Source organism: Trachurus japonicus, chromosome 1 (assembly GCF_045865225.1).
Source record: "Trachurus japonicus isolate A0001 chromosome 1, Traja_1.0".
NCBI classification, from domain to species: domain Eukaryota; kingdom Metazoa; phylum Chordata; class Actinopteri; order Carangiformes; family Carangidae; genus Trachurus; species Trachurus japonicus.
In genome coordinates this window covers 38410647-38435920 of record NC_140907.1, presented here as the reverse complement: position 1 = coordinate 38435920, position 25274 = coordinate 38410647, and the positions used below count along the sequence as shown (strand labels likewise).

Here is a 25274-nt window from a genome sequence, read left to right as displayed (position 1 = left end):
CACACACACACACACACACACCCAGATCAGTGTTGTTTTCGTTGACGATGACGAAATATATTTCGTTGACGCCCCTTTTTTTCATGACGATAACGAGACGGTGAGGAGATAAACATGGCTCTCTGATGACGAAAACATGACGAGACATGTGTGAGTTTTCGTTGACGAGACGAGAACGGACGTAAATGTTAGTGGTCGGGCTGTGTCACTACCAGGGCCGTTGTATAGGGGAGAAAGGTGGTGATAACTCTAGGGGCCCAGCGCCCAGTGGGCCCCATAAAAAACCCCAGTAGTCTAATCTTTGTATGACTGATTTATTCTGCATAAGACCCTGACTAATACTCATAGTACACTGTAAAAACTCTACATCTTTCCAAGAATATTTGTCTTATTTCTTGTCCAAATGTCTCATTTCTAGTCAAAACTAATCTCTTTCCACTTAAAATAAGACTCATTACCTAAAAATTAACTTGTTTTTAGATCATTTTCACTTGTTTCAAACAAATTTTCACTTGAAATAAGTAGAAAAATCTGCCAGTGAAAGCATGTTTTTTGTGCTTGTAGTAAGGAAGAAAAACTTGTTCCACTATCAGATTTTTTTTACTTATTCCAAGTGAAAATCTGCTTGAAAGAAGTAAAAAGTGTCTAAAAACAAGCTACTTTTAATATGATGAGTCTTATTTTAAGTAGAATGAGATTTGTTTTGACTAGAAATGACATTTTGACTAGAAATAAGACAAATATTCTTGGTAAGATACTTGAGTTTTTGCAGTGTAATGCTGCATTAGCATCAAAACAAAGAAGGCTAAATAATAAATGATAATACATACGTAGTCTAAGAAAAAAAACTGGAAAAGTTAGGGGGAGGGGCCCACTTTAGTATTCTTTAAGGGGGCCCAGAATTCCTAGCAACGGCCCTGGTCATCGCTCTAAGCTTCACACGATTTAGCAACGGCTCCGTCAAAGGTAGAACAACGCTGCTGAGACGAGCCGCGGTGCGCCCGGTGCGGTGACATTTCTGCTTATTGTGCGTGTAATCTGTCAATTAAACAAGTATCTACAACGCTGCTGCATCCCATCCTCCACCTGACATGCAGCGCATTCTGCTCAACACACCTGACTCTTCACTCCACCAGAAGATATATGGACGTACTTTAAATATAATCCAGCAGAAACAGGGTATCCGTGGGGTCGTGAAAAGTATTGAAAGGTGATAAATCAATTTGGGGAAAATTAACAACCTTAAAAAGTATTTAAAAGTCTTTTCACGACTTTATAAAGTCTTACATTTTGGAGGTATTTTTTCTGAATTAGCTGTCCAAGAGTCCAAAAAAACATTGTAAAAATGTGTGAATTTATTAATTTTATTGAAAAACAAAGATGAACCGGTTCATAAAAAAGAAAAGAAGATTGTTGTTTTTGTTTTTTGAGAGTGGAGCAATGTTTTTTTTTTTTTTTTTTGATAAACTTTACCTTTGATTTATTATCCCAGCCTATTTTGAATTCTGTTGTATCATAGTGGTCTCTAGTCTTTATCACAATCTAAAACTGTTAAGTTAAAAGTGTCACTGATGTAAATGGTTACAGCTTGAAGTGGCGGTGAGGTATTGAAAAATATTGAGAAGGTCTTGAAAAAGTCTTAAAAAGGTATTGAAATGAACTTCAAGATTCTTGTATAAACCCTGAGAAAACAAACTGAATGCACCAGGCTACTGTTACTACTTTATCTGTGTGTAGGCTAATGCATAATCCTTAGACCAGAAAGTATTTGCCATCGGGTTTATTGAATTCATTTGTTAAAAGACTTTATTTTTTGTGGTTGACCTCCTCGTCCTCGTCCTCAGCTGGAGAACCTCATGTTGGACAAAGACGGACACATCAAGATCACCGACTTCGGCCTGTGCAAAGAAGGAATCACAGACACGGCCACCATGAAGACGTTCTGTGGGACACCGGAGTACCTGGCACCTGAGGTCAGAGCTCACACACACACACACACACACACACAAGGTTCAAGTGGCTCAGATCAGATTCAGGCCCTGTTATATGTTTTAAGATGAAGATCGTCTTCATTGTCATTGAAATAATTAAAGGAAATGTACGTTGCATTGCCATAACCCCTATAGTCATAGCAGTAGGTTCGTTACCTTTAATTGTCGGTGCAAGCTGTTTTTAGAACGGCGGAGCAGAGCCGTGAGCTGCTCAGAGCTACGCTATGGAGGCTCATGGGATTTCTTGGTTTCCCTCATCAAACTCATCAAATACACAATCCAACAACTCCACAACGCTCTGGTGGACAAGTTGTGAGCTGCACATTCACCACGCTATGAGATAATAACACAACGTTACCACACAGAGTTGTTTTAGAGGGAAATTCATGCAAAACCGCTGATGCACGTTGCCTTCAGGGACAGTTTTTCATCAAGCAGTCTCTGCATTTACCATACAACTATAACATTTGGCAGAGAGTATCTTGACACATAGGGGGAGGCATGAAAAAAAGATTCTGGGGTTTGTTGCAACTCGATTTTAAGATATCACCCTCAACATCCCAAAAAAGACCAAAAAAAGTGTTGTTCGCCTGACAAATTCTCATGAAAATGATTATTTTTCAGCACTTTATGGAGAATATCTATGCTTAACATGTATATAGAAAATGTCCTTAATTCATAAGCTTCCATTTGAGTCCCAGATAGCCTTTCTACTAGCTACTGGAAAGCTACAGGCTGTCTCCAAACAATGCAACACCTATTGTGAAAAACTCCATGTTAACTGTCATGATCAGAAAACATTGTATTTCTGAACAGATAGATAGAGAAGACCGTTGGCCACAGCAAGTGGGGCTTTGGAGATAGAAAGGCTATCTGGGACTCAAATGGAAGTTTATGAATTAAGGAAATTTTCTATATACATGTTAAGCATAGATATTCTCCATAAAGTGCTGGAAAATAATCATTTTCATGAGAATTTGTCAGGCGAACAGTACTTTTTTTTTGGTCTTTTTTGGGATGTTGAGGGTGATATCTTAAAATCGAGCTGCATCAAACCCCAGAATCTTTTTTTCATGCCTCCCCCTATGTGTCAAGATACTCTCTGCCAAATGTTATAGTTGTATGACTATTTATGCCATTGTAGTACCTAAATATTTGCATTTACATCATTTTGCCAGCAAAATGACCCCAGAAAGGGGTTTTGTCCCCTGTAGCTTTCCAGCAGCTAGTTGACCAGGTTGTCCACCCAGGTTTTAATCCTTGAAGTTCCTAGAGATCATTTCTGGTGTCAAACCTTTTACAACGCTCCATGTCTGTTTTTTTGCTTTGCCCCCTGGGTAGTTTGGAAGATGTTCACATTGAAAACAGATAACGGATTATAACAGATTGTTGATGTGGCGTTCAGGTGCTGGAGGACAACGACTACGGCCGGGCGGTGGACTGGTGGGGTCTGGGCGTGGTGACGTACGAGATGATGTGCGGCCGCCTGCCGTTCTACAACCAGGACCACGAGAAGCTGTTCGAGCTCATCCTCATGGAGGAGATCAAGTTCCCGCGCACGCTGTCGGCCGACGCCAAGTCGCTGCTGTCGGGACTGCTCATCAAGGACCCCAACAAACGGTACGGACGGCCCTGAACGCACCACCAGGGATCACACACAGGAACTAAACCTTTAATATATATAAACAGAAATTTAACCAACAACACAGAATAAAGTGGAGCAGAAAGAAGAAGAATCATTTTATATAATCTTCCCTTAGTTAATAAAATAAATAATTCATTCGACATCATGTTTTCTTTTTGCTTTTAACCAAAAAAGTATTTTAAACAGAACAGAACAGAGCCATTTTCTTTCTGTTTTTGGGTCAGAACTAAACAACCAGAAACAAAAGAACATAAAACAAAAGGTTAAAGTTTATTTAAATACTTCAAAACATGTATTTTTTAGGGCATTGAAAGAGAGAGAGAGGGTAATGTGCACCGTGTCACTGGTTGACATTAGGCAAGGAAAGTTTATTTGTATTTCCGCAACAAGACAACTCAAGGTGCTTCACATATGAGCAAAATGAGAACATAAAAAGAAACATTATTTAAAAACAGACAAGAGAAAGAATTAAAACAGTAAAGGTAAAACAGAAAGGGAGACAGAACAACTAGTAAAAATGATATAACAGGTAGGAATTTCAAAATAAAAGCCAAGGTGATAGAGCAGGACTTCACATATGCAAACAGTATTTTTGGTTTTTAGTTTAAAATAATAAGAAATAAAAACAATAGCTCCACTGTGGAGTTGAAGCCGGTTTAGATAAATCGGTTTGGATAAACTGTTTCAGGTACAAACTTGATGGTTTTGTATCGATATCTGTATTCAAAGGCGTCTAAATGACATTCATAACGACACCTGTAGATGTTTTACTTCAGTCTGACACAGTTTTTACTTTATTTTATTTTTTTTTTTTTTACTTTCGTTGCTGCTCAATGTGTTGTAATGTTAATTTTGTCTTCTCCCAGTTTAACTACAAGTGTTTTACTTTCCAGACCAACGCTGTAAAGACGAATTTAGCTCAGAATGTTTTGCCTGGTAAAATAAAGTTAAATAAAATGAATAAATAAACAGGCTCACATAGAGATAGAGCTACAACAATTAATCAACAATTAATCGATTATTAAATGAATCTTCAACTATTTTGATAATCTAATAATCAGTTTGAGTCGTTTTTTAAAGAAAAAAAAGTCCAAATTCTCTGTTTTCAGCTTCTTCAATGTGAATATTTCTGGTTTCTTTGTTCCTTTATGACAATAAACTGAGTCTCTCTTTGGTTTGTGGACAAAACAAGACATTTTTTTACATTTTATTGACCAAACAACTAATCGATTAATCATTTAAATAATCGATAATGAAAATAATTGTTAGTAGCAGCCGTGCATAGAGACAAATGCACTAGTACAGACACTCTAGAGTCTCCAGTCAGCCCGTCTGTAGTTAAAAATCTCTACAGGACAGAAAACGTATTTGATTCCTGAACTTTACTCGACTTATTAAAATTTTAATTTCCATGAAAGGACACTAAACATCCATTAATGCCTCATCCTCCTCCTCCTCCTCCTCGTCAGCGTGGGGGCCGAGCAGCCATTATCCTGGGGAAGCCCGTGCTGCTGCTGATCCTGATGATGGGATGTGCAGTTTATAATCCCACCGGCTCAGATTAAAACAATAAAAAATAAATAAAATAAAATAAAATAAAACACACAGATCTGAGCCGCTGACCCTGAATGAGACACTGGGATGTTTCCTTTTATTTTATTTTTTTGTAACTTTCTTTTTAATTTTTGATTTACGTTGACAGCAAGACAAGCTCATCAGAAAAATAACACAAACTTACAGCCTTCTGCTGTCACGAAACACAACATACAACACATTATAATACTACATACACAAAACACAAATACAGTAAAAGACAGGAAAGAAAAAGCATGCAGAATTGACAGACGTGCGGCATACAACATAATATTATTCAACAATTTACCTGTTTGACCAGACGATCGATACCAAGAATACACTGTTTAGGATCCATTACCATTTTAATGCCAAGGAACTTCTCTCTCTCTGTTTGGACAGTAGACTATTAGAATATTTTAATCAATGGACATGACCACATTAAATGAAAATAAGTTGCCTGGTTGTTTTTGACACTTCTTGCATACAGGGTTCTTACGGATCCTTAAAAAGTCTTAAAAGGCATTGAATTCATTCATCTAAAATCAAGGCCTTAATTGGCATTAAAATGTCTTAAATCAATTTTTCAAAAGTCTTAAAAATGTTAACACATGGTAAGTGGTATTTTATGGTTGTAATTAGTCTCAAATCTCAAAATAATTGGTAACATTCTGACATAGAGAAGTTAGTGGCGGCCGTCAGCGCTAAATTTCTCACCGCCACCAGCTCCTGAGTCAGTGTTTTTGTTTTTCAGACTTTTTATGCATTAATTTTGAAAGGACAGCTGGAAAGAGACACAATCCAATGTTCATGTAGCAGTCACTTTACCTTGGAAGTGGGTAAAATGTAATTGATGTGGTGTTTTTTTTCTGCATTTGTGTTTATTATGAAGTCGGTCTTAAATTTCATTTCAAGTGGCTTTAATTTAACTTGGCTTAAACTGTAGGAACCCTGTTATTACAAAAACCAAAACTGTTCAGTTAAAAGTGTCACTGATGTAAATGGTTACAGCTTGAAGCGGCGGTGAGGTATTAAAAAATGTTGAGAAGGTCTTGAAAAAGTCTTAAAAAGGTGTTGAAATTAACTTCAAGATTCCTGTATAAACCCTGTTATTATTACTATTATTATAATTATTATTATTATAAGACACTGGGATGTTTCCTTAACCCTCTATGGTACCATGTTGCCCTCAGGCAGCAACAAACCACTTTTTGTCCTGTCACATCTCCACAGTTCATCCCATTTAATGCTGTAATACTTTAAAAAAGAGAGGAGACCTTAGAGAACCAATAACAATGCTTTAATTTATCACATGACTTTCAAGAAGCCACTGAAACCCTTTTTTGCAGACTTTTTCAAAGGAAACAGGTTTGCCATTTTGCTCCACTAAAACGGTCTGAAAACATACAGTAACTTCCTGGAAAAAAATATATTTACACTAATAGATTAGTAAAGTTTAATTTTTAATAGTTCCATGCAATTTATTTACTTATTACTTATTTACTAAATAATGGAAACTTGTTAAAATGCACCTGTTGCCCGAAAGCAACAACGTACCATTATAGAAAATTGCAATGTTGCCTTGAGGCGACAGTGGACCATTATGGAATCAATATTACATTATGAGACTATGGTAGTGTGTGTTTAGGTGTAAATATAATGTTCAAAAACATATCATTCATCATCATTTAGTTTTTGATCCTTAATAAATTTGATTTTGGATGCAGTAAAGTAAACATCAGGCTATTATGATGATGATGAGGAAGATGAGGATGAGGCCAGTGAAGGTGAAAGTCTACAGAGACTGGTCGGTGTTTCTAATACAGTAGATGATGAACCATAATAGTACAATGTTGCCTACAGGCAAAAAATCCCAAAAACATCCAAAAATAAATAATTTAAAAAAATGTCTTTAGATTATGTTTATTTAGTCTATTTTGAGACATAAAAACACTCCAAACATTTTTTTCCTCGCTGGCATCATAATGCAGCGTACCATAGAGGGTTAAACACGCCGTGGTCCTCTGTGGCCTGTGTAGTGGGGTCGGTCACACCTGCTGCTGGAATCGCACCCAAAAAAAAAGTTATCCTTCTCCGTAACGTACCCAGAATGCATCAGCAGCAGCAGCAGCAGCCCAGATAATAAAGAGCAGCAGAACAAACAGAACAAAAACAAAACCCCTCTTAATGGTAATTGGTATTCAGTCAAAGTGCTGCTGTTCGGCTGCTGTTAATTTCCCGCTCTGATAATCCCCGAGGCGTTTTCTGTCTCTAACGAAGGAGCAGGCGACCGCCGCCGCCGCCGCCGAACTCGTTCACCCCCGGCCGGTTATTTTAGGATCAGTGGCAGCCAGGTGGATGATATTCTGGTTCCACTGATGGAGACTTTGTTAGAGCTGCTGCTGCTTGTTTGATGTCTAACTTCTACTTCTTCTTCCTGTGTGTGTGTGTGTGTGTGTGTGTGTGTGTGTGTGTGTGTGTGTGTGTGTTCGACAGGCTGGGCGGCGGACCGGATGACGCTAAGGAGATCATGCGACACAGTTTCTTCGGCACAATCGACTGGCAGGACGTCTACGACAAGAAGGTGAGACGACGCGTCATCTTATCTTCTTTTCTTCAGTCGTTGGTAATTTATTCAAAAAAAAAAAGCGTACCTGAGATATTCTGGTATCAGGGTTACCTCGTTTTTTTCTGAAGAAGAAGGAGAAGAAAAAGTCTGGCTGGAATTAAAAACTCCAAAATAGAACAGAAAAGAAAAGAAAAAATTACCTCATCATCAAAAACCCGACACTCACACATCCTATTGTAGTTCAAATGGAAAAAGTGAAAACTGATAAATACTGTTCTATTAATATATATAACCATTACAAGTTCCACCTTATTTAGTTACATATGAGTTTATTTCTTTTATTTACTGTATGTATTTACCATTTTAACACAGTTCACTAGTACACTTGAAAAAACACATTGAACTTCTGCAGCTACCATAATAGAAAAATATCATTATTCATCATAAAATGTTGAATAAAATAAGCCAACTGTAGGAAACAACAACATAAATGCAAAAAAGAACGGATTCATATTTTTTTCTATACGTCCTGTGAGCAGATTGGACTTTACAGTGATTAAAAACTCCAAAATAGAGCAGAAAAGAAAAGAAAATTACCTCATCGCCAAAAACACCACGTTCACCCGACACTCACACATCCTATTGTAGTTCAACTGTTTATGGAAAAAGTGAAAACTGATAAATACTGTTCTATTGATATATATCACCATTCATTACAAGTGCCAAGTAATTTAGTTACATATGAGTTTATTTCTTTAATTCATGTATTTACCATTTATTTCAACACAGTTCACTAGTACACTTGAAAAAACACATTGAACTTCTGCAGCTACCATAATAGAAAATATCATTATTCATTATAAAACATGACAAAATGTTGAATAAAATAAGCTAACTGTAGGAAACAGCAACATAAATGCAAAAAAAGAAAGGATTCATATTTTTTATATACGTCCTCTGAGCAGATTGGACTTTACAGTGATTAAAAACTCCAAAATAGAACAGAAAAGAAAAAAAAAATTACCTCATCGTCAAAAACACCACGTTCACCCGACACTCACACATCCTATTGTAGTTCAACTGTTCATGGAAAAAGTGAAAACTGATAAATACTGTTCTATTGATATATATAACCATTCATTACAAGTTCCACCTAGTTTATTTCTTTAATTTATGTATTTACCATTTTAACACAGTTCACTAGTACACTTGAAAAAACACATTGAACTTCTGCAGCTACCATAATAGAAAAATATCATTATTCATCATAAAACATGACAAAATGTTGAATAAAATAAGCTAACTGTAGGAAACAGCAACATAAATGCAAAAAAAAAGAAAGGATTCATATTTTTTTATATACGTCCTCTGAGCAGATTGGACGCTACAGTGACTCGCTATCGGAAAATGACCAGGTTGCGGTTAGCTAGATGCTATGCTATGCTATGCTGTGCTATGCTATGCTATGCTATGCTATGCTATGCTATCTGGAGTAGCAGAGTAGAAGTGATAGAAATAGAAGTGAAACAAGGTGGAGACACCTCTTGGTGAATGAAAGAATAAAGTTTAATGCTCAAATTTCAGCGTTTATTACGTCAAGTAAACAGCCGCTAATGCTAACGTTAGCTAAACAGCAATAAATGTGAATCCAAAAATCTACTGGTTTCTTCCATCGGTACAAGTTCGGTGCAAATCATTTGAGTCATTTCCTTTTTCTTAATCCTTGATAAATTAAGAAAGTGGGTGGAAATGTAAACAAGCTGCAATTTGTCACAAAAAAAAAAAATCATTCAAGGTGAAACATCTGTTAGGAAAAAAAAAAATTCCACAAAATGTTAATTTCAAATACGTTACAACAAAAGATAAGACAAGAAATTATAGTTGGAAAATTAAAAATAAATAATAATGAAAGGTTGAGTGGTGGTAATGAAAATCACAGGTAATGAAAAGTGTAAATCAAAGAGGCACTTGATAACTTGTTTTACATATTTGTAAAGGAGTGTAAAGAGGAATAAACTCCCCCAAATTATTGATTGTTAATCATTTATTATAATGATTAAACTGCTGTTGAACGTGAACAGTGAATTCATGAAACCGTGTGCAGCTTCAGTTCCTCAGCAGAGTTGATGCTGAGTCATGGTGGGAGCAGACAGAGCTCCAGACTCCCTCAGACAGGAAGTGACATGACTCATCACTTTATTCTTAAACACAGACACAGACACAGCCGACACGATTAATAGTTGATCAATAGAAAAATCATCGTTTTTCAAGAAAAAATATGTATATATTCTTGCTTTGTTATTTGTTATTTATTAATATTAATATTTTCTGACCATAAACTGGAGGATTAGTCGACTTAATGGGAAAAAAAACAATCACTAGATGAATCAATAATGAAAACAATCATTAGCTGCAGCTCTGATCTTTATATTTAGAAGTGAAAAAATCCTCAGGACGATGGTTTGTGTTTAAAGGGATAGTAGCATTTTTTTACAGTGGGGTTGTATGATCTACAAATAGCCCCTAAGTACTTAAGATTGAAATTTGTTTATTTGGATAAAACCCCTTGAGATGTATCATCTCGTTTTCGAGGGGGTCCAAACATATAGACAAACATAGATTCAACAGACAAACATGTTCTCAACAATATAGAAAAACAAACAGACAAATAAACAAACAAAACAAACAAACCAAAAGACAAAAACAATAGTACAAACAAGGACAAACCACAGTTATTGTAACTACATTGGGACAAAACAAAACATCAGAGATTTACAACATACAGTAAATCAGGTAAAACCTCTTTTAGGCCGTGAAAATAGGCCGTTTCTTTGGGTCTGTTCACAACACTGTATGTTGTAAATCTCTGGGCAGGGCTATTATGGGCTGGCGTTGCTAACGGGAGGAGTGCAGAGAGTCTTCTACTGCAATTAAAGTACTTAGGGGCTATTTGTAGATCATACAACCCCACTTTAAAAAAATGCTACTATCCCTTTAAGTGAGTTGTTGTTTTAGTTGTGTTGTGTTGTGTTGGTTTTCCCACCTCGTGATCGATGAGCTGCTTCCTGTCTCTTCCAGCTGGTCCCGCCCTTCATGCCCCAGGTCAGCTCGGAGACGGACACTCGCTACTTCGACGAGGAGTTCACAGCACAGACCATCACCATCACTCCCCCGGAGAAATGTAAGGCCGACTCGGCATCGACTCGGAGGTTTTTACCTGAGTCAAACAGAACGGACGTAAAGCTAACAGCGCTAAGAGCCAGGGCCGTTGCTAGGAATTCTGGGCCCCCTTAAAGAATACTAAAGTGGGCCCCTCCCCCTAACTTTTCCAGTTTTTTTTCTTAGACTACGTATGTATTATCATTTTTTATTTAGCCTTCTTTGTTTTGATGCTAATGCAGCATTACACTGCAAAAACTCAAGTATCTTACCAAGAATATTTGTCTTATTTCTAGTCAAAATGTCATTTCTAGGCAAAACAAATCTCATTCTACTTAAAATAAGACTCATCACATTAAAAGTAGCTTGTTTTTAGACACTTTTTACTTCTTTCAAGCAGATTTTCACTTGGAATAAGTAGAAAAAATCTGATAGTGAAACAAGTTTTTCTTCCTTATTACAAGCACAAAAAACTGCTTCCACTGGCAGATTTTTCTACTTATTATCAAGTGAAATTTTGTTTGAAACAAGAGAAAATGATGTAAAAACAAGTTAATTTTTAGGTAATGAGTCTTATTTTAAGTGGAAAGAGATTAGTTTTGACTAGAAATGAGACATTTGGACAAGAACAAGACAAATATTCTTAGAAAGATGTTGATTTTTTACAGTGTACTATGAGTATTAGTCAGGGTCTTACGCAGAATAAATCAGTCATACAAAGATTAGACTACTGGGGTTTTTTATGGGCCCCACTGGGCGCTGGGCCCCTAGAATTATCATCACCTTTCTCCCCTATACAACGGCCCTGCTAAGAGCTAAATGCAATAACATTAGCATGCTAATTAGCACGAAACACATCGCACAGCAAAGGATGATGGGAAAAAATTATTCTAATTTAAAGTCACAACAACTTGGCTTAACACGGCTAAAAATCTGACTATGTCCATAATGTCTGATTAAAGTAGCTTTAGCATCGTGGCTACAATCAGGCTACGTTTTAGAGAATCGAAATGCTGTTTTGTACTTACTGGGATGTTAAACTTGGATTTTTAGTTCTTTCTTTTGTTTTTATTTATTTATTTCTTGGTTTTTAAAGAAATGATTAAAGTTTAGGATGTTGAATTTTGCCATGATGCTAACACTGCTAAAGAATCGAGCTAGGTTTCTAATGTCCAATGAAAATAGCATTAGAATCGAGGCTACGTTTTAGAGAATCGTACATAAACTCACTTAAGCACTTTGATTATTCCTATTCCTAATTTTTTTTTTTTTTAAAGAACCAAAGTTTATGATGATGAATTTTGCCAAGATGCTAACACTGCTAAAAGATAAAGCTACTAAAAATCTAGCTAGGTTTCTAATGCCTCGTGAAAATAGCATTAGCATCATGGCTAAAATCAGAATACGTTTTAAGGAATAGAATTGCTGTTTTGTGCGTAAACTCACTTACGCACTTTGGTTCTTTTTTTGTTGCAGTTTTTAGTAATGATGAAAGTTTAGGATGTTGAATTTTGCCACGATGCTAACATTGCTAAAAATCAAGCTAGGTTTCTAATATTCAATGAAAATAGCATTAGCATCGAGGCTAAAATCAGGCTACGTTTTAGAGAATCGTATGTAAACTCACTTTTGCACTTTGACCATTACGATGGGGGGAAAAACACAACAGAAAAGGACCAAAATGATGTTGAATTATTGCTACGATGCTAATACTCCTAAAAAATTAAGCTAGGTTTTATTTCTCCATGAGGGTGACGTTTTATAATAATAATTAATTTATTCAAATTGATTTATTATAATTTATTTATTAGAAAAAGTGCTGAGCTCCTTGTTTTTCCTTGATACATAAAGAAAGAAATAAAGAAACTCAATAAATAAACCTAAATAAAAGGAGAAAGTGACAGATTTAGGTAAAATTAAAAACCGCGCTCATTTAGCTGCGCTGTTTTTGAGACAGTTTTGATATTGATCACTTTTATTTTTTAAATAATTTTTCTTATTTGTGACCCGTTCTATCAAAATGAGTCGGATGTCGCAACGTTCTATTTTTAGATAATCAGCTGATAACGTGGAAAACCCATAGAAAAAAAAAAAAAATTTTTACCCTAATTTCAAAGCAATGACATTCAAAAACAATCTCCCAAAGTTTCACAGTCCAGATAATTGAGAAAAGGCACGTAAATGATGATTAAAGTCGACTTGCAACTTTAACCCTCTGAAAATGAGCGTTGCTTCGGTGCAAAACACGAAATATCTCCTGAACCGTTCATGATAGAGACGAGCTGTAAACTGCATCTGAATCGCGGGATTCTCCGCTTTCCGACGGTCATTGAATGGTGCCTCTATGACGAGAAGGGACGGGTACAGAAACAGATGCTAAACCGAGTAGCATCGACGCTAACAGAGCGTAGCATCGACACAGCGCTTGCACATGTTTTACAAAACGTCAACAAAACATGATAACTTCTGAACCGTTTGTGATAGAGACGAGCTGTAAAAAGCATCTGAATTGTGAGATTCTCTGCTTTCCGACGGTCATTGAATGCTGCATCTATGACAACAAGGGACCGTATAGGTTGTGTGTAATCACGTGGTACAGGAACAGATGCCAGAATCACTGGCAAAAACTTTAACTGCTATTTTCTCAGGTTTTAGAACAGAATGAGAGAGTAGGAGATCGTAATTAAAATGGCCACATCTCGGAAACCATCAAATGTATGACTTTGACTAGGGTATCATTTTAAAGCTTATTTTCCAATTTTTAAATTTGGGTCACTGTGACTCATTTTGATGGATCGGGTCACATTTGTTATCATTGATCAGCTGTGGCATCGGCTCATGTTTGTGATGTTTTTTTTCTCTTCTTGTGTCGACAGACGACGAGGACGGGATGGACGCGGCGGACAACGAGCGACGGCCTCATTTCCCACAGTTCTCGTACTCGGCCAGCGGGCGGGAGTGAGCGCTCCGGTCGGGCGCCGTCGGCCTGCTGTGTCGTCGTCCCCCCACCCGCCCCCAGCCGCCGCCGCCCGTCCCCCCGTCCCCCCCCTCTCCCCCATTCGTGGCCATTTTGAGGAAAACACGTAGCCATTTTAGGAAGAAGAGAAGAAAAAAAAAAAAAAAGAAGAAGAAATACCAGTCTCCCCTCTTTTTTCTCCTTCTCTGCCTCCTCGCAGATGGAGAAAAGTCTTTTTCGGGACTTTAAAAGAGGTTTTTGCACAGTGGGATCAGACTCCAGCCGGTCTCCCCACACTAAAAAAAAGAAAAAAAGGAAAAAAAAAAGAAGTCTCCTACATTTTCAGCGCTATTTACTGCAGAAGGCAATGTTTTTGTTATTTATTTTTTCTCTCTCTCCGTCAGTATTCAGTTGTCGACCCAGGTTGCGTTCATCTGTTTTCTGTTTGTTTGTCGTTTCTGCCCTTTTCCTTCCTCCTCCTCTTCCTCTTCCTCCTCCTCTTCTACTTCTACTTCTTCATTTGACTTTTTGCACTTGGTTTGAAGAGCCGTTTTAGGGAACAAAAAACCAAAAATGTTGCCTTACGTGTGCAGATGTTTCGTATCATACCGACAGGGTGTTTTATTTTTGTTTTCTGGGAGGTGGGGAGGGGGGTAAAAGGGTAAAAGGGTAAAGGGTAAAGAGGGGGGGGGTGGGGGTAAAAGGGTTTGTGAGGGGTTCATTCTTCTTAGTTGAGAATAAGTGCATGGCTTGTGGTTCACTCAAAAAAAAAAAACACAAAAACGAAACAAAAAAAAGACAAAAACAGACAAAGAAACAAAAACAAAAAAAAAAAAGATTTTCTTTCGCATACATTTGCCATGGCAGCGCACACACCCCTACCCCCCCTCCCTCCCTCTCCCCCTCCCCCTCCCCTCCCGATACCATGGCAACAGTGACATCACGGTCGACAGGTTCAAAAACAAAAGATACGAGAAAAAAAAACAAAAAAAAGACAAAGACAGAAGACGAGAACGGACGAGTCTGTTTCATCCCTCTCATCGCTGCAGTGACGCTACTTCCACCTCATCTCTTTCGTCTTTTCTTTTCCCTTCTTCCTCTTCCTCTTCCTCTTTTTCTTCTTGCGCTTTTACTTTTTAAGTTCTACTTTTATTTTGAAAACAGGAAACACTAAACTGCCAGAAACTGCACAGTTCACTCAGGCGCCACAGAGCACAACCGCGTTCAAACTCAGCTAACAAGCTAACAAGCTAACAAGCTATCAAGCTAACAAGCTAACAGGCTAACAAGCTAACAAGCTATCAAGCTAACAGGCTAACAAGCTAACAAGCTAACCGCTCCAGCTTTCCACAGCCGGCAGGAGAACGAGGCCTTTCTCTGCTTCTCACCGCTTCTCCTCCTCCTCCCCTTTCTCCCTCCTCCTCCTCTTCCTCCCTCGTCCTCTTCTTCCTTTTCCACTTCCTCCCTCCTCCTCCTCTTCTTCCTTTTCCTCTTCCTCCCTCCTCCTCCTCTTCCTGTTCCCTGCTTCTCCTCCTCCTCTTTCTCCCTCCTCCTGCTCCTCCCCTTCTCCCTCCTCTTCCTCCTCCTCCTCCTCCTCTTCCCTGCTCCTCCTCCTCTTTCTCCCTCCTCCTCCTCTTCCTCCCTCGTCCTCTTCTTCCTTTTCCACTTCCTCCCTCCTCCTCCTCTTCTTCCTTTTCCTCTTCCTCCCTCCTCCTCCTCTTCCTGTTCCCTGCTTCTCCTCCTCCTCTTTCTCCCTCCTCCTGCTCCTCCCCTTCTCCCTCCTCTTCCTCCTCCTCCTCCTCCTCTTCCCTGCTCCTCCTCCTCTTTCTTCCTCCTCCTCTTCCCTCCTCCTCCTCTTCTTCCTTTTCCACTTCTTCCCTTCTTCCCTCCTCCTCCTCTTCCTTTTCCCTGCTCCTCCTCTTCCTCCCTGCTCCTCCTCTTTCTCCCTCCTCCTCCTCTTCCTCCTTCTCCCTCCTCCTCCTCCTCTTCCTCCTTCTCCCTCCTCCTTCTCCTCTTCCTCCTCTTCCCTTTCTTCCTCCTCCTCTTCCTCCCAGCTCCTCCTCTTCACTGCTCCTCTTTCTCCCTCCTCCCCCTCCTCCTTCTACTCTTCCTTTTCCTCCTTCTTCCCCTTTCTTCCTCCTCCCACTCCTCTTCTTCCTCCTCCTCTTCCTCCTCCTCCTCCTCCTCCTCCTCCTCCTCCTCCTCCTCCTCCTCCCTCCTCTCTCCTCCTCCTCCTCCTCCTCCTCCTCCTGCTCCTCCTGCTCCTCCTGCTCCTCCTGCTCCTCCTGCTCCTCCTGCTCCTCCTCACCACCTCCACTCTTCTGTTTCCTCATCGTAGCTGTAGGACTAGTGGTAGTGGAATGGATGTTTACACAGGGAAACGTGGCTTAATGTGTGTGTGTATGTATGTAATGTATGTAGCTGTACGTATGGAGGGGGGGGGGGGGGGGGGTCGGCATTATGCTGTCATAGTAACCACACACACACACACACACACACACACGTTTACACACAGGAACAGGAAGCAGCTCTTTGGACAGATGTCGGCAGTTTCACTCCAAACAAACCAGATTCAGTGTTTCAGTGTGTGTGTGTTTGTCTGTGTGTGTTAATGTGTGTGTGTGTGTGTGTGTGTGTGTGTGTGTGTGTGTGTGTGTAAAAATGAAGAATCCTACTCGCTGCTATAAATCTGAATCTTTTTTATTCAGCCTATTTATTTATTAATCAATTAATTTATTGGTTTGTTTGTATTTTATTTATTCGTTGCCCTTAAAAAAAAAAAAAAAAAAGTGTCAAAGTCACAAGTTTAAAATGTTTTTGTAAAAATCCACGTCCTTCCAGTTTCTATTATTATTATTATTATTATTATTATTGATGAATGAAACTTCAGTATTGATCAGTGTGAACTGAACTGAACATCTGGAAGGATTCAGACTGAAAACTGTGGGATAGATTCACACCAGAGACGAACCAGAGAAACACACACACACACACACACACACACACACACACACACACACACACACGTATGTTCTGTGTGATTTGACCAGACGATGACATCACACCCAGCTGTTCTCAGTAGTGATGTCACAGGAAGTCGGTCCGCGTCATGACATCATCACTGACCGGTCCAGATGTTGATGGGATGTTGAGTCTGGACTCAGAGAACTCTTTGGTTTGATTGTGGAGAAACTGCCGACGTTGAGCTGGACCTGGTCTGGACCAGACCAAATCAGACCAGATTAGACCAGATTAGACTGGTTCAGACCAGTTTAGACGAACTCAGACCGGTTAAAACCAGATCAGACTAGCGAACACCAGTTTAGACCAGTTAAGGCAAAATCAAACCATTTTAGACTGGATAAGATTAGACCAGATCAGACCAGATCAACCTGGTTCAGACTAGTTTATACCAGATTAGACCGCTTTGGACCAGTTTAGACCGCTTTGAACCAGTTTAGACCAGATTAGACCAGATTAGACCGTTTCAAACCAGATGAGGCCGGTTCAGACCAGATTAGACTAGATCAAACCAGCTCAAACAAGTTTAGAGCAGATCACACAGGTTTAAACCAGTTCAGACAAGGTAAGACCAGGTCAGGCCAGTTCAGACCGTTTCAGACCAGACTAGACGGGTTGAGACCACATAGGGCCGGCTCAGACCAGTAAGGACCAGATTAGACGGGCTCAGACCAGATCAAACTGGTTCAGACTAGTTTAGACCAGATTAGACCGGCTCAGACTAGTTTAGACCAGATCAAACCAGTTTAGACCAGATAAGACCAGGTCAGGCCAGTTCAGACCAGTTTAGACTAGATCAAACCAGCTCAAACCAGTTTAGACCAGATAAGACTAGGTCAGGCCAGTTCAGACTAGTTCAGACCATATAAAGCCGGCTCAGACCAGATTAAACCGGTTCTGACCAGATTAGACGGGCTCAGACCAGATCAAACTGGTTCAGACTAGTTTAGACCAAATTAGACCGGCTCAGACTAGTTTAGACCAGATCAAACCAGTTTAGACCAGATAAGACCAGGTCAGACCAGATCAAACCAGTTTAGACCAGATAAGACCAGGTCAGGCCAGTTCAGACCAGTTTAGACTAGATCAAACCAGCTCAAACAAGTTTAGACCAGTTCAGACCAGATAAAACCAGTTCTGACCAGATTAGATCGATTCAGACCAGATCAACCCAGTTCAGACCCGTTTATACCAGATTAGACCAGATCCTCCTGGTTACACATCTGTTGCTCAAAGAGTTTGGAAAGTTTTTGCTTCCTGAGGAGACACACACACACTCAGACACACACACACTCTCTCTTCTGTTAGTTTGTGTCGTACCAGACCGGAGGGGATCAATAATCAATAATCAATAAATCAATAAATCTCTGAGCCGTGTGTGAGACCGAGTCGCCCCCAAAACAAAACACAACAAACTTGTCGATGTAAATATGCAAAAGACTTTAGTTTGTTTCTGTTTCTGTTTTGTTTTGTTTTTGTCTTTCGTGGCATCTCGACATAAACACGTTTATTTACATGTTTCCTGTGTGATGATTTATTTAAAAAAAGAAGTGCGTCGAGCTTGAAAAAATAAACACTACAACCACAACAACCACAAACAGACAAACTGCATTTAAAGGGATAGTAGCATTTTTTTTTAAAGTGGGGTTGTATGATCTACAAATAGCCCCTAAGTACTTTAATTGCAGTAGAAGACTCTCTGCACTCCTCCTGTTAGCAACGCCAGCCCATAATAGCCCTGCCCAGAGATTTACAACATACAGTGTTGTGAACAGACCCAAAGAAACGGCCTATTTTCACGGCCTAAATTTTGTATTTTGTGTATTTTTTTTCACGTAAAACCTCTTTTAGGCCGTGAAAATAGGCCGTTTCTTTGGGTCCATTCACAACACTGTATGTTGTAAATCTCTGGGCAGGGCTATTATGGGCTGGCGTTGCTAACGGGGGAGGAGTGCAGAGAGTCTTCTACTGCAATTAATTAAAGTACATATTAGGGGCTATTTGTAGATCATACAACCCCACTTTAAAAAAAAAAAAATGCTACTATCCCTTTAAGAAAAAAGAAAAAATTTAAAACAGAAGGAGAAAAAAAACTAAAAAAAACGACTTCTTTTGTTTAGTTTTTAGTGTTTTTTTTTGTTGTTGTTGTTTCTTCGGGTTGACGACGGCGACTCAACTCGTTCTCGTCCACTCCACGGAGGATGTTTCCATGGAGACGAGCCCCCATCGCCCCCATCGCCCCCCCCTCTGTACCGATGGACTCCTCAGACTCAGTGGGACCGTGGACGACGTCTCTTTGTCTTTTTCTTTCTTTCTTTCTGCAGTGCTGGTTTCATCAGGTTGTTTCCATCCCATCATCCCTTGCTCCTCCTCCTCCTCCTCCTTCCTCCTTCCTCTTCCTCCTCCCCTGTTTTTTTTGTTTTTTTGTACCATAGTATTTGTTTTATTTATGTTTATGACAGTGTTACCTTGTATGTCGTTTAAAAAAAAAAAAAAAAAGCACCTCTGGAAAGTCGCTGACGGAGGATGATGATGCTGATGATGATGATGATGATGATGATGATGATGGATGCATTAACTGAAGTCTCTTTTTATTCTTTTGTTTTTCTTTTCTTTTCTTTTCTTTTTTTCTTTTTGGGATCGTTTTGCTTGTTTGTTTTCTTACCAAAACATTAGGGCAAGACCCCAGTAGTGGACTTGCGTTGCCGTGGTAGTATTTATTTTGAATTAAATTAAAAAGAAATACATTTCAGGGTTTCTGCTGTCGTGACTCTTTATTCCATCAAGCTCGCTTACCGGTAGCTCAAAGTCTGGCTTAAATGGCCGAGTCTCGCTTATTTGAGTGAGAGTTCAGTTCCATCAACGTGGCTAAGATTAGCTCCACCTCGATAACCATGGAAACATGGTTCTGGCTAAGCCGGACACTTCGAGCTAATGGTGCGTTCATAACAACTCGGAAGTCGGGATTCCCAACTTGGAAATTTCCGACTTCCGACATCATTGCGTTCACGCTGCAGGAACTCGGGAGAAAAAAACCATGGATACCTGAAGGAAGTTTGGCGTATTATTGTGGCTCATAGCTGAATACGAAAAATAAATGCAGCAGTAAATGATGTTTATGTTGGAGGAGAGGAGACGCTGCAGATGAGTGCACATAAATGTTATAGCCTTGATAACAGTTAAACGTTATTTCCGTCACATACGAGGAACACAATTTCACACCATACAACAATCACAGCTTAATATAAACGTATTTCATATAGGCTACTGCAATAATACACAAAAATATGCATTTAAACCTCAACAAATAAATAAAAATGTCTAAATTCTAACTGTTTAAGACGAGGGCTGCCATGTTTTGATGTTGTCGTGACGTCAAGTCGGACAGTCGGAGCTCTGATATGATGATACCCGAGTTCCCGACCTGTAATTTCCGAGTTCGACGCCGTTCAATTCATTTTTTACAACTCGGAGCTCGTTTTTTTCCGACTTCCGAGTTGTCTTGAACGCAGCATAAGCTCCGACTTTCCGTTCCATCAACCTGAGCCTCGACTCCGTTCCATCAAAGTGGTTAACACGAATGCCAGCCTTGTAACCATGGTGACTTATGCTGCCGGCCAATTCTGGTCTGGAGCAGGATTAAGGTGAAGATTAACTACATTTATGACAAGCGATATTTATCACATTTATAAACTATTTCCTATATGGTTCATCACATATATTTCAGAATTGACTGTAGAAAATCATCATTTGCCAAATCCATCAATTCAAGGAGATGAATAATAGTGAACAGCAGTTTTAAATGCCTCAGTTTGCTGCAGTTATACACAGAAACCCACACTTTTTTTTTTTTCCGCATAGAGCCACAGTCCTCAGGGATTCATTTGATGCAAAATACCCAACTTTTTTTATTTCTTTTTTTGCCATAACACCTTGCAAAAGTTGACAATGGTAAAAATGCATATTATTTCTCCACATTTCATATGGTGCATTTACTCCTGCAGGGGCAAACATACTAAAAAAAAATTTCAACTAAAATTTAGTAAAAACTTTAATTCTAAGGTCCTGGCATCTGGTTAAAAGCATTGATAAAGAAAAATATATATATTTTGCTGTAATAATGATGAGCTGAAAAAAGTATGTTTTTCATAGATTTACATAGGCTGATTTTCTCTATCACGATTTAGAGTCAAGTTTTGTATCATGTGATATACACAGTAAAATACATAAATATGTAAATATTTGTATTCAGGCTAAGTCACAGGAATCCCCTCAACTAGATTCAGCAAAAAAAAAAAAATGGAAACATGGTTCTGGCTAAGCCGGACACTTCGAGCTGAGCTCCGACTTCCCGTTCCATCAACCTGAGCCTCGACTCCGTTCCATCAACGTGGTTAACATGAATGCCAACCTTGTAACCATGGTGACTTATGCCGCCGGCCAATTCTGGTCTGGAGCAGGATTAAGGTGAAGATTAACTCCATTTATGGTCAAAAAATGTCCAAAAGACAGTTCTGCTGGTGTTTTTACACACTCACCCTCATGTAGCTAGGTAATGATAAAATGATAAGATATAAAATAATGAAATTCATATTAAAAATATTTTTAAAAAGTTAACTAGCCTATTAAAAAATTAAAATAGATAAAATTAATTTAAAAAATTATAAAATGAAACTGAGGCATTTAAAACTGCTATTCACTATTATTCATCTCCTTGAATTGATGGATTTGGCAAATGATGATTTTCTACAGTCAATTCTGAAATATATGTGATGAACCATATAGGAAATAGTTTATAAATGTGATAAATATCGCTTGTTAAAATAAATTAACACATTTCACAAAATGTATTAATTTATTTTTTATTTTTCTACAAGCAGCGTTTAGTAGCTTTGGTGCGTTCGTTCCCTTTGCTTTCAGCCATTTTATGGTATGTTCGACACTCGGCTGGTGTGGGCTTGGACGACTTCTCTCCAACGTCTCAACTGGAGTTTCTTCATTGTTCTTCACTGAGGTTCAGTCCTGTACCAGCTCAACAATAAAACCATCACATCAGTGTCTCCAGCTCGTCGTCCATTGTCACTTGTGGATGGATGTGAAGAGTTTACGATCATTAAATATATGAATTATATAACATTTTATAACCACTAATCATCACACAAGATTTAAAGGGATAGTTAGTTCACCCAAAATTGAAATTTCTCACTCATTATCTCCTCCTCCCCCTCATGTGGACTAAGGGCTGGGAGAAGTTTCAGAGTCCTCCGTGGCTTCTCTGAGTTACAGGGGGTCTCGGCGTAGCAGTGCATGTCCATATAACGGTTGCAAATGGATACCAACTGTCTTCGTAACAAAAAGACACACCAAAAAACATCCAAATACCGGACCAGGAAGAGGAGCTTCCGCTACAAAACAAGCTTGAAATATAGACTTATTTAATTTTTTTCGGGACAATTTCTCATGTCGGGGCTTCATTTCAAGAGGGACATTACATACGAGCAGCATGGAGGTATTTGGATGTTTTTTGGTGTGTCTTTTTGTTACGAAGACAGTTGGTATCCATTTGCAACCGTTATATGGACATGCACTGCTACGCCGAGACCCCCTGTAACTCAGAGAAGCCACGGAGGACTCTGAAACTTCTCCCAGCCCTTAGTCCACATGAGGGTGAGTAGATAATGATGAAATTTGAATTTTGGGTGAACTATCCCTTTAAAGATGTTTTGACTAAGAAACAACTGATAAATGTCGATCGGATCAATAAACCAATTTCAATTTCGAGTGAATTATCCCTTTAAAAGGGACATTGTGTAGGAATTCCTCCCATCTAGCGTTGTGGTTGTATATCTCAAGCAACTCAGTTGTATTTTTCATGCTGCATTCACCTGAAATTGGGCAGACGGCAGACGGACGACAGCCGCTGCACGTAACGGCATAAACAAGCCTCTATATAAACAAGTGGTCCGTACACGTGACAATATGTTGTCATGGCGATGTGGTATTGTTTACCTGACCCACGTTTTACCGGCTTTCTCTGGACTTCTGTGACTAAAATGACATCTGGTTTGTTAGCGACGGCCGTCTGCCCGACTGCAGGTGAATGCAGCATCAGTGTAACGCTCCATTCCTCCTCACTGCGTTCAGGGCCGTTGCTAGGAATTCTGGGCCCCCTTAAAGAATACTAAAGTGGGCCCCTCCCCCTAACTTTTCCAGTTTTTTTTTTCTTAGACTACGTATGTATTATCATTTTTTATTTAGCCTTCTTTGTTTTGATGCTAATGCAGCATTACACTGCAAAAACTCAAGTATCTTAGCAAGAATATTTGTCTTATTTCTAGTCAAAATGTCTCATTTCTAGTCAAAACACATCTCATTATACTTAAAATAAGACACATCATATTAAAAGCAGCTTGTTTTTAGACACTTTTTACTTCTTTCAAGCAGATTTTCACTTGGAATAAGTTTTTCTTCCTTATTACAAGCACAAAAACCTGCTTTCACTGGCAGATTTTTCTACTTATTTCAAGTGAAAATTTGTTTGAAACAAGTGAAAATGATCTAAAAAAAAAAAAAAGTTTTAGGTTATGAGTCTTATTTTAAGTGGAAAGAGATTAGTTTTGACTAGAAATGAGACATTTGGACAAGAAATAAGACAAATATTCTTGGAAAGATGTTGATTTTTTACAGTGTACTATGAGTATTAGTCAGGGTCTTACGCAGAATAAATCAGTCATACAAAGATTAGACTACTGGGGTTTTTTATGGGCCCCACTGGGCGCTGGGCCCCTAGAGTTATCATCACCTTTCTCCCCTATACAACGGCCCTGGATATGAATGATATGAACGGCTCATTCAGAGCTGAAAGGAACACTTCACTTTGTTGATGGGGGGGATTACTGATTAATGAAAAACAGACTTTTGAACCAAATAATCGATTTTCCGTGAATAGATAACAGGAGAAGTTACACAATGTCCCTTTAATCCTTCAAGCTTTCCATCCAAATGGTTTGAAAAAAGGTTCATGTGCACACAGCCCCCTCTGCTGGTCAAAACCTTTACTGTCACTTCAACTCTTTGTGATGCCTCTTGGCCGTCTGTCTGTCTTGCAACTGGGTCAGAATGAGAATTATCACCGTCAAGTATAATAAAAAATATAATAAAATTAATATTTTTAAAGTTTTATTTAAATTTAGATTAATGTGTAATGGTAATATAGGTCTATTAATCTCAAAAAACCTGTCAGTAATATTTCAGTCAATGAAATGTTTTCAAAAGATGGGAGTTGTGCTTATGAATATACTAGGATGACAGTGTCTTTATTCATTTTTATTAAGAAACAATATTTTTTCCACTCTGCTTGGAAAATTGGCGAAACTCCAACACGAACAGTAACGGAAATTTTGCAGATCTATTGCGCTTTATACATGTTCATAAATCACTCAAACCACTTACTGAACCAGCGAGGCTTCAGACGTCACTCGCGCTAAATGAAGCAACGAGCATCGGTACGCGCTTCATAAAAGACTTCCTGGATTTCTCGACACACGCTCTGAAGCCTCGGCACAGTGTTTGTCTTGTCTTTCGGACCCAAAATGTGAGAATTCACAAAAAAATCTGTAATTTTCAGACTCCTGAAATTGAAATCCATGTGGTTTTACGAGCTGTTACCTCAGATGTCTTCCAGTGATGTAACTAGCTTTCAAATTTGCATAACCCCGCCCCTACCTGGGACCGGTAGAAGCATGTCACAGACATGTCTTAAAGGAGACATATTCTGCCCCTTTTCCACAAATTAAAATAGTTCCCAGGTGATTTAAAGACATGTCTGTGACATGCTTTGGTCAAAATCCCCCAAGGATCAAACATCACAGCTCTTTTCATCCTCTCTAAACAGCCCTGTTCAGAACGGCTGGTTTCAGTGTCTGTCCCTTTAAATGCAAATTAACCACTGCTAGCCCCGCCCCCTTCTACTGGTACCAGGTAGGGTTGAGGTTATGCAAATTCGAATCCTAGTTACATCACTGGAAGACGACTGAGGGAACAGCTCGTAAAACCACATGGATTTAAACCTAGGGAGCCTGAAAATTACAGATTTTTTTTGTCAATTCTCACATTTTGGGGCCGGAAGCACCCAAATATATGTTAAAGAGCCTTCAGAAAGTGATAATTCCATAATATGTCCCCTTTAAAGACACCTGGGAACTAATTTTAATTTATGGAAAAGGGGCGTAATATGTCTCCTTTAAAATAAGCTTCATAAAAACAGCAGCAAATCCATTAGATATAAAAACATTTATATGAATAAAGGATTTGGTTTAGAAAGGCATTTAAAAGAAATGGTAAATAAATATTTCCTCTTTT

General features: G+C 38.9%; 1 protein-coding gene and 1 long non-coding RNA gene across 2 annotated transcripts in view; both read left to right on the top strand.

The window, feature by feature from the left end:
• Window positions 1–13971, top strand: part of akt3b (v-akt murine thymoma viral oncogene homolog 3b) — a 39595-nt gene extending 25624 nt beyond the window's left edge. The window contains exons 9-13 of the mRNA XM_085787401.1: window positions 1845–1973; window positions 3397–3611; window positions 7705–7792; window positions 10856–10958; window positions 13813–13971. Coding sequence (XP_085643527.1) covers window positions 1845–1973; window positions 3397–3611; window positions 7705–7792; window positions 10856–10958; window positions 13813–13898 — 621 coding nt within the window. The 3' untranslated portion in view covers window positions 13899–13971. The remainder of the gene's footprint in view (window positions 1–1844; window positions 1974–3396; window positions 3612–7704; window positions 7793–10855; window positions 10959–13812) is intronic.
• Window positions 13972–16365: 2394 nt separating this feature from the next.
• On the top strand, window positions 16366–18535 carry LOC146992549 (uncharacterized). The gene is made up of 4 exons (XR_015036611.1): window positions 16366–17107; window positions 17139–17488; window positions 17569–17928; window positions 17969–18535. It is a non-coding gene; the product is annotated as an uncharacterized LOC146992549 (long non-coding RNA).
• Window positions 18536–25274: the final 6739 nt, after the last annotated feature.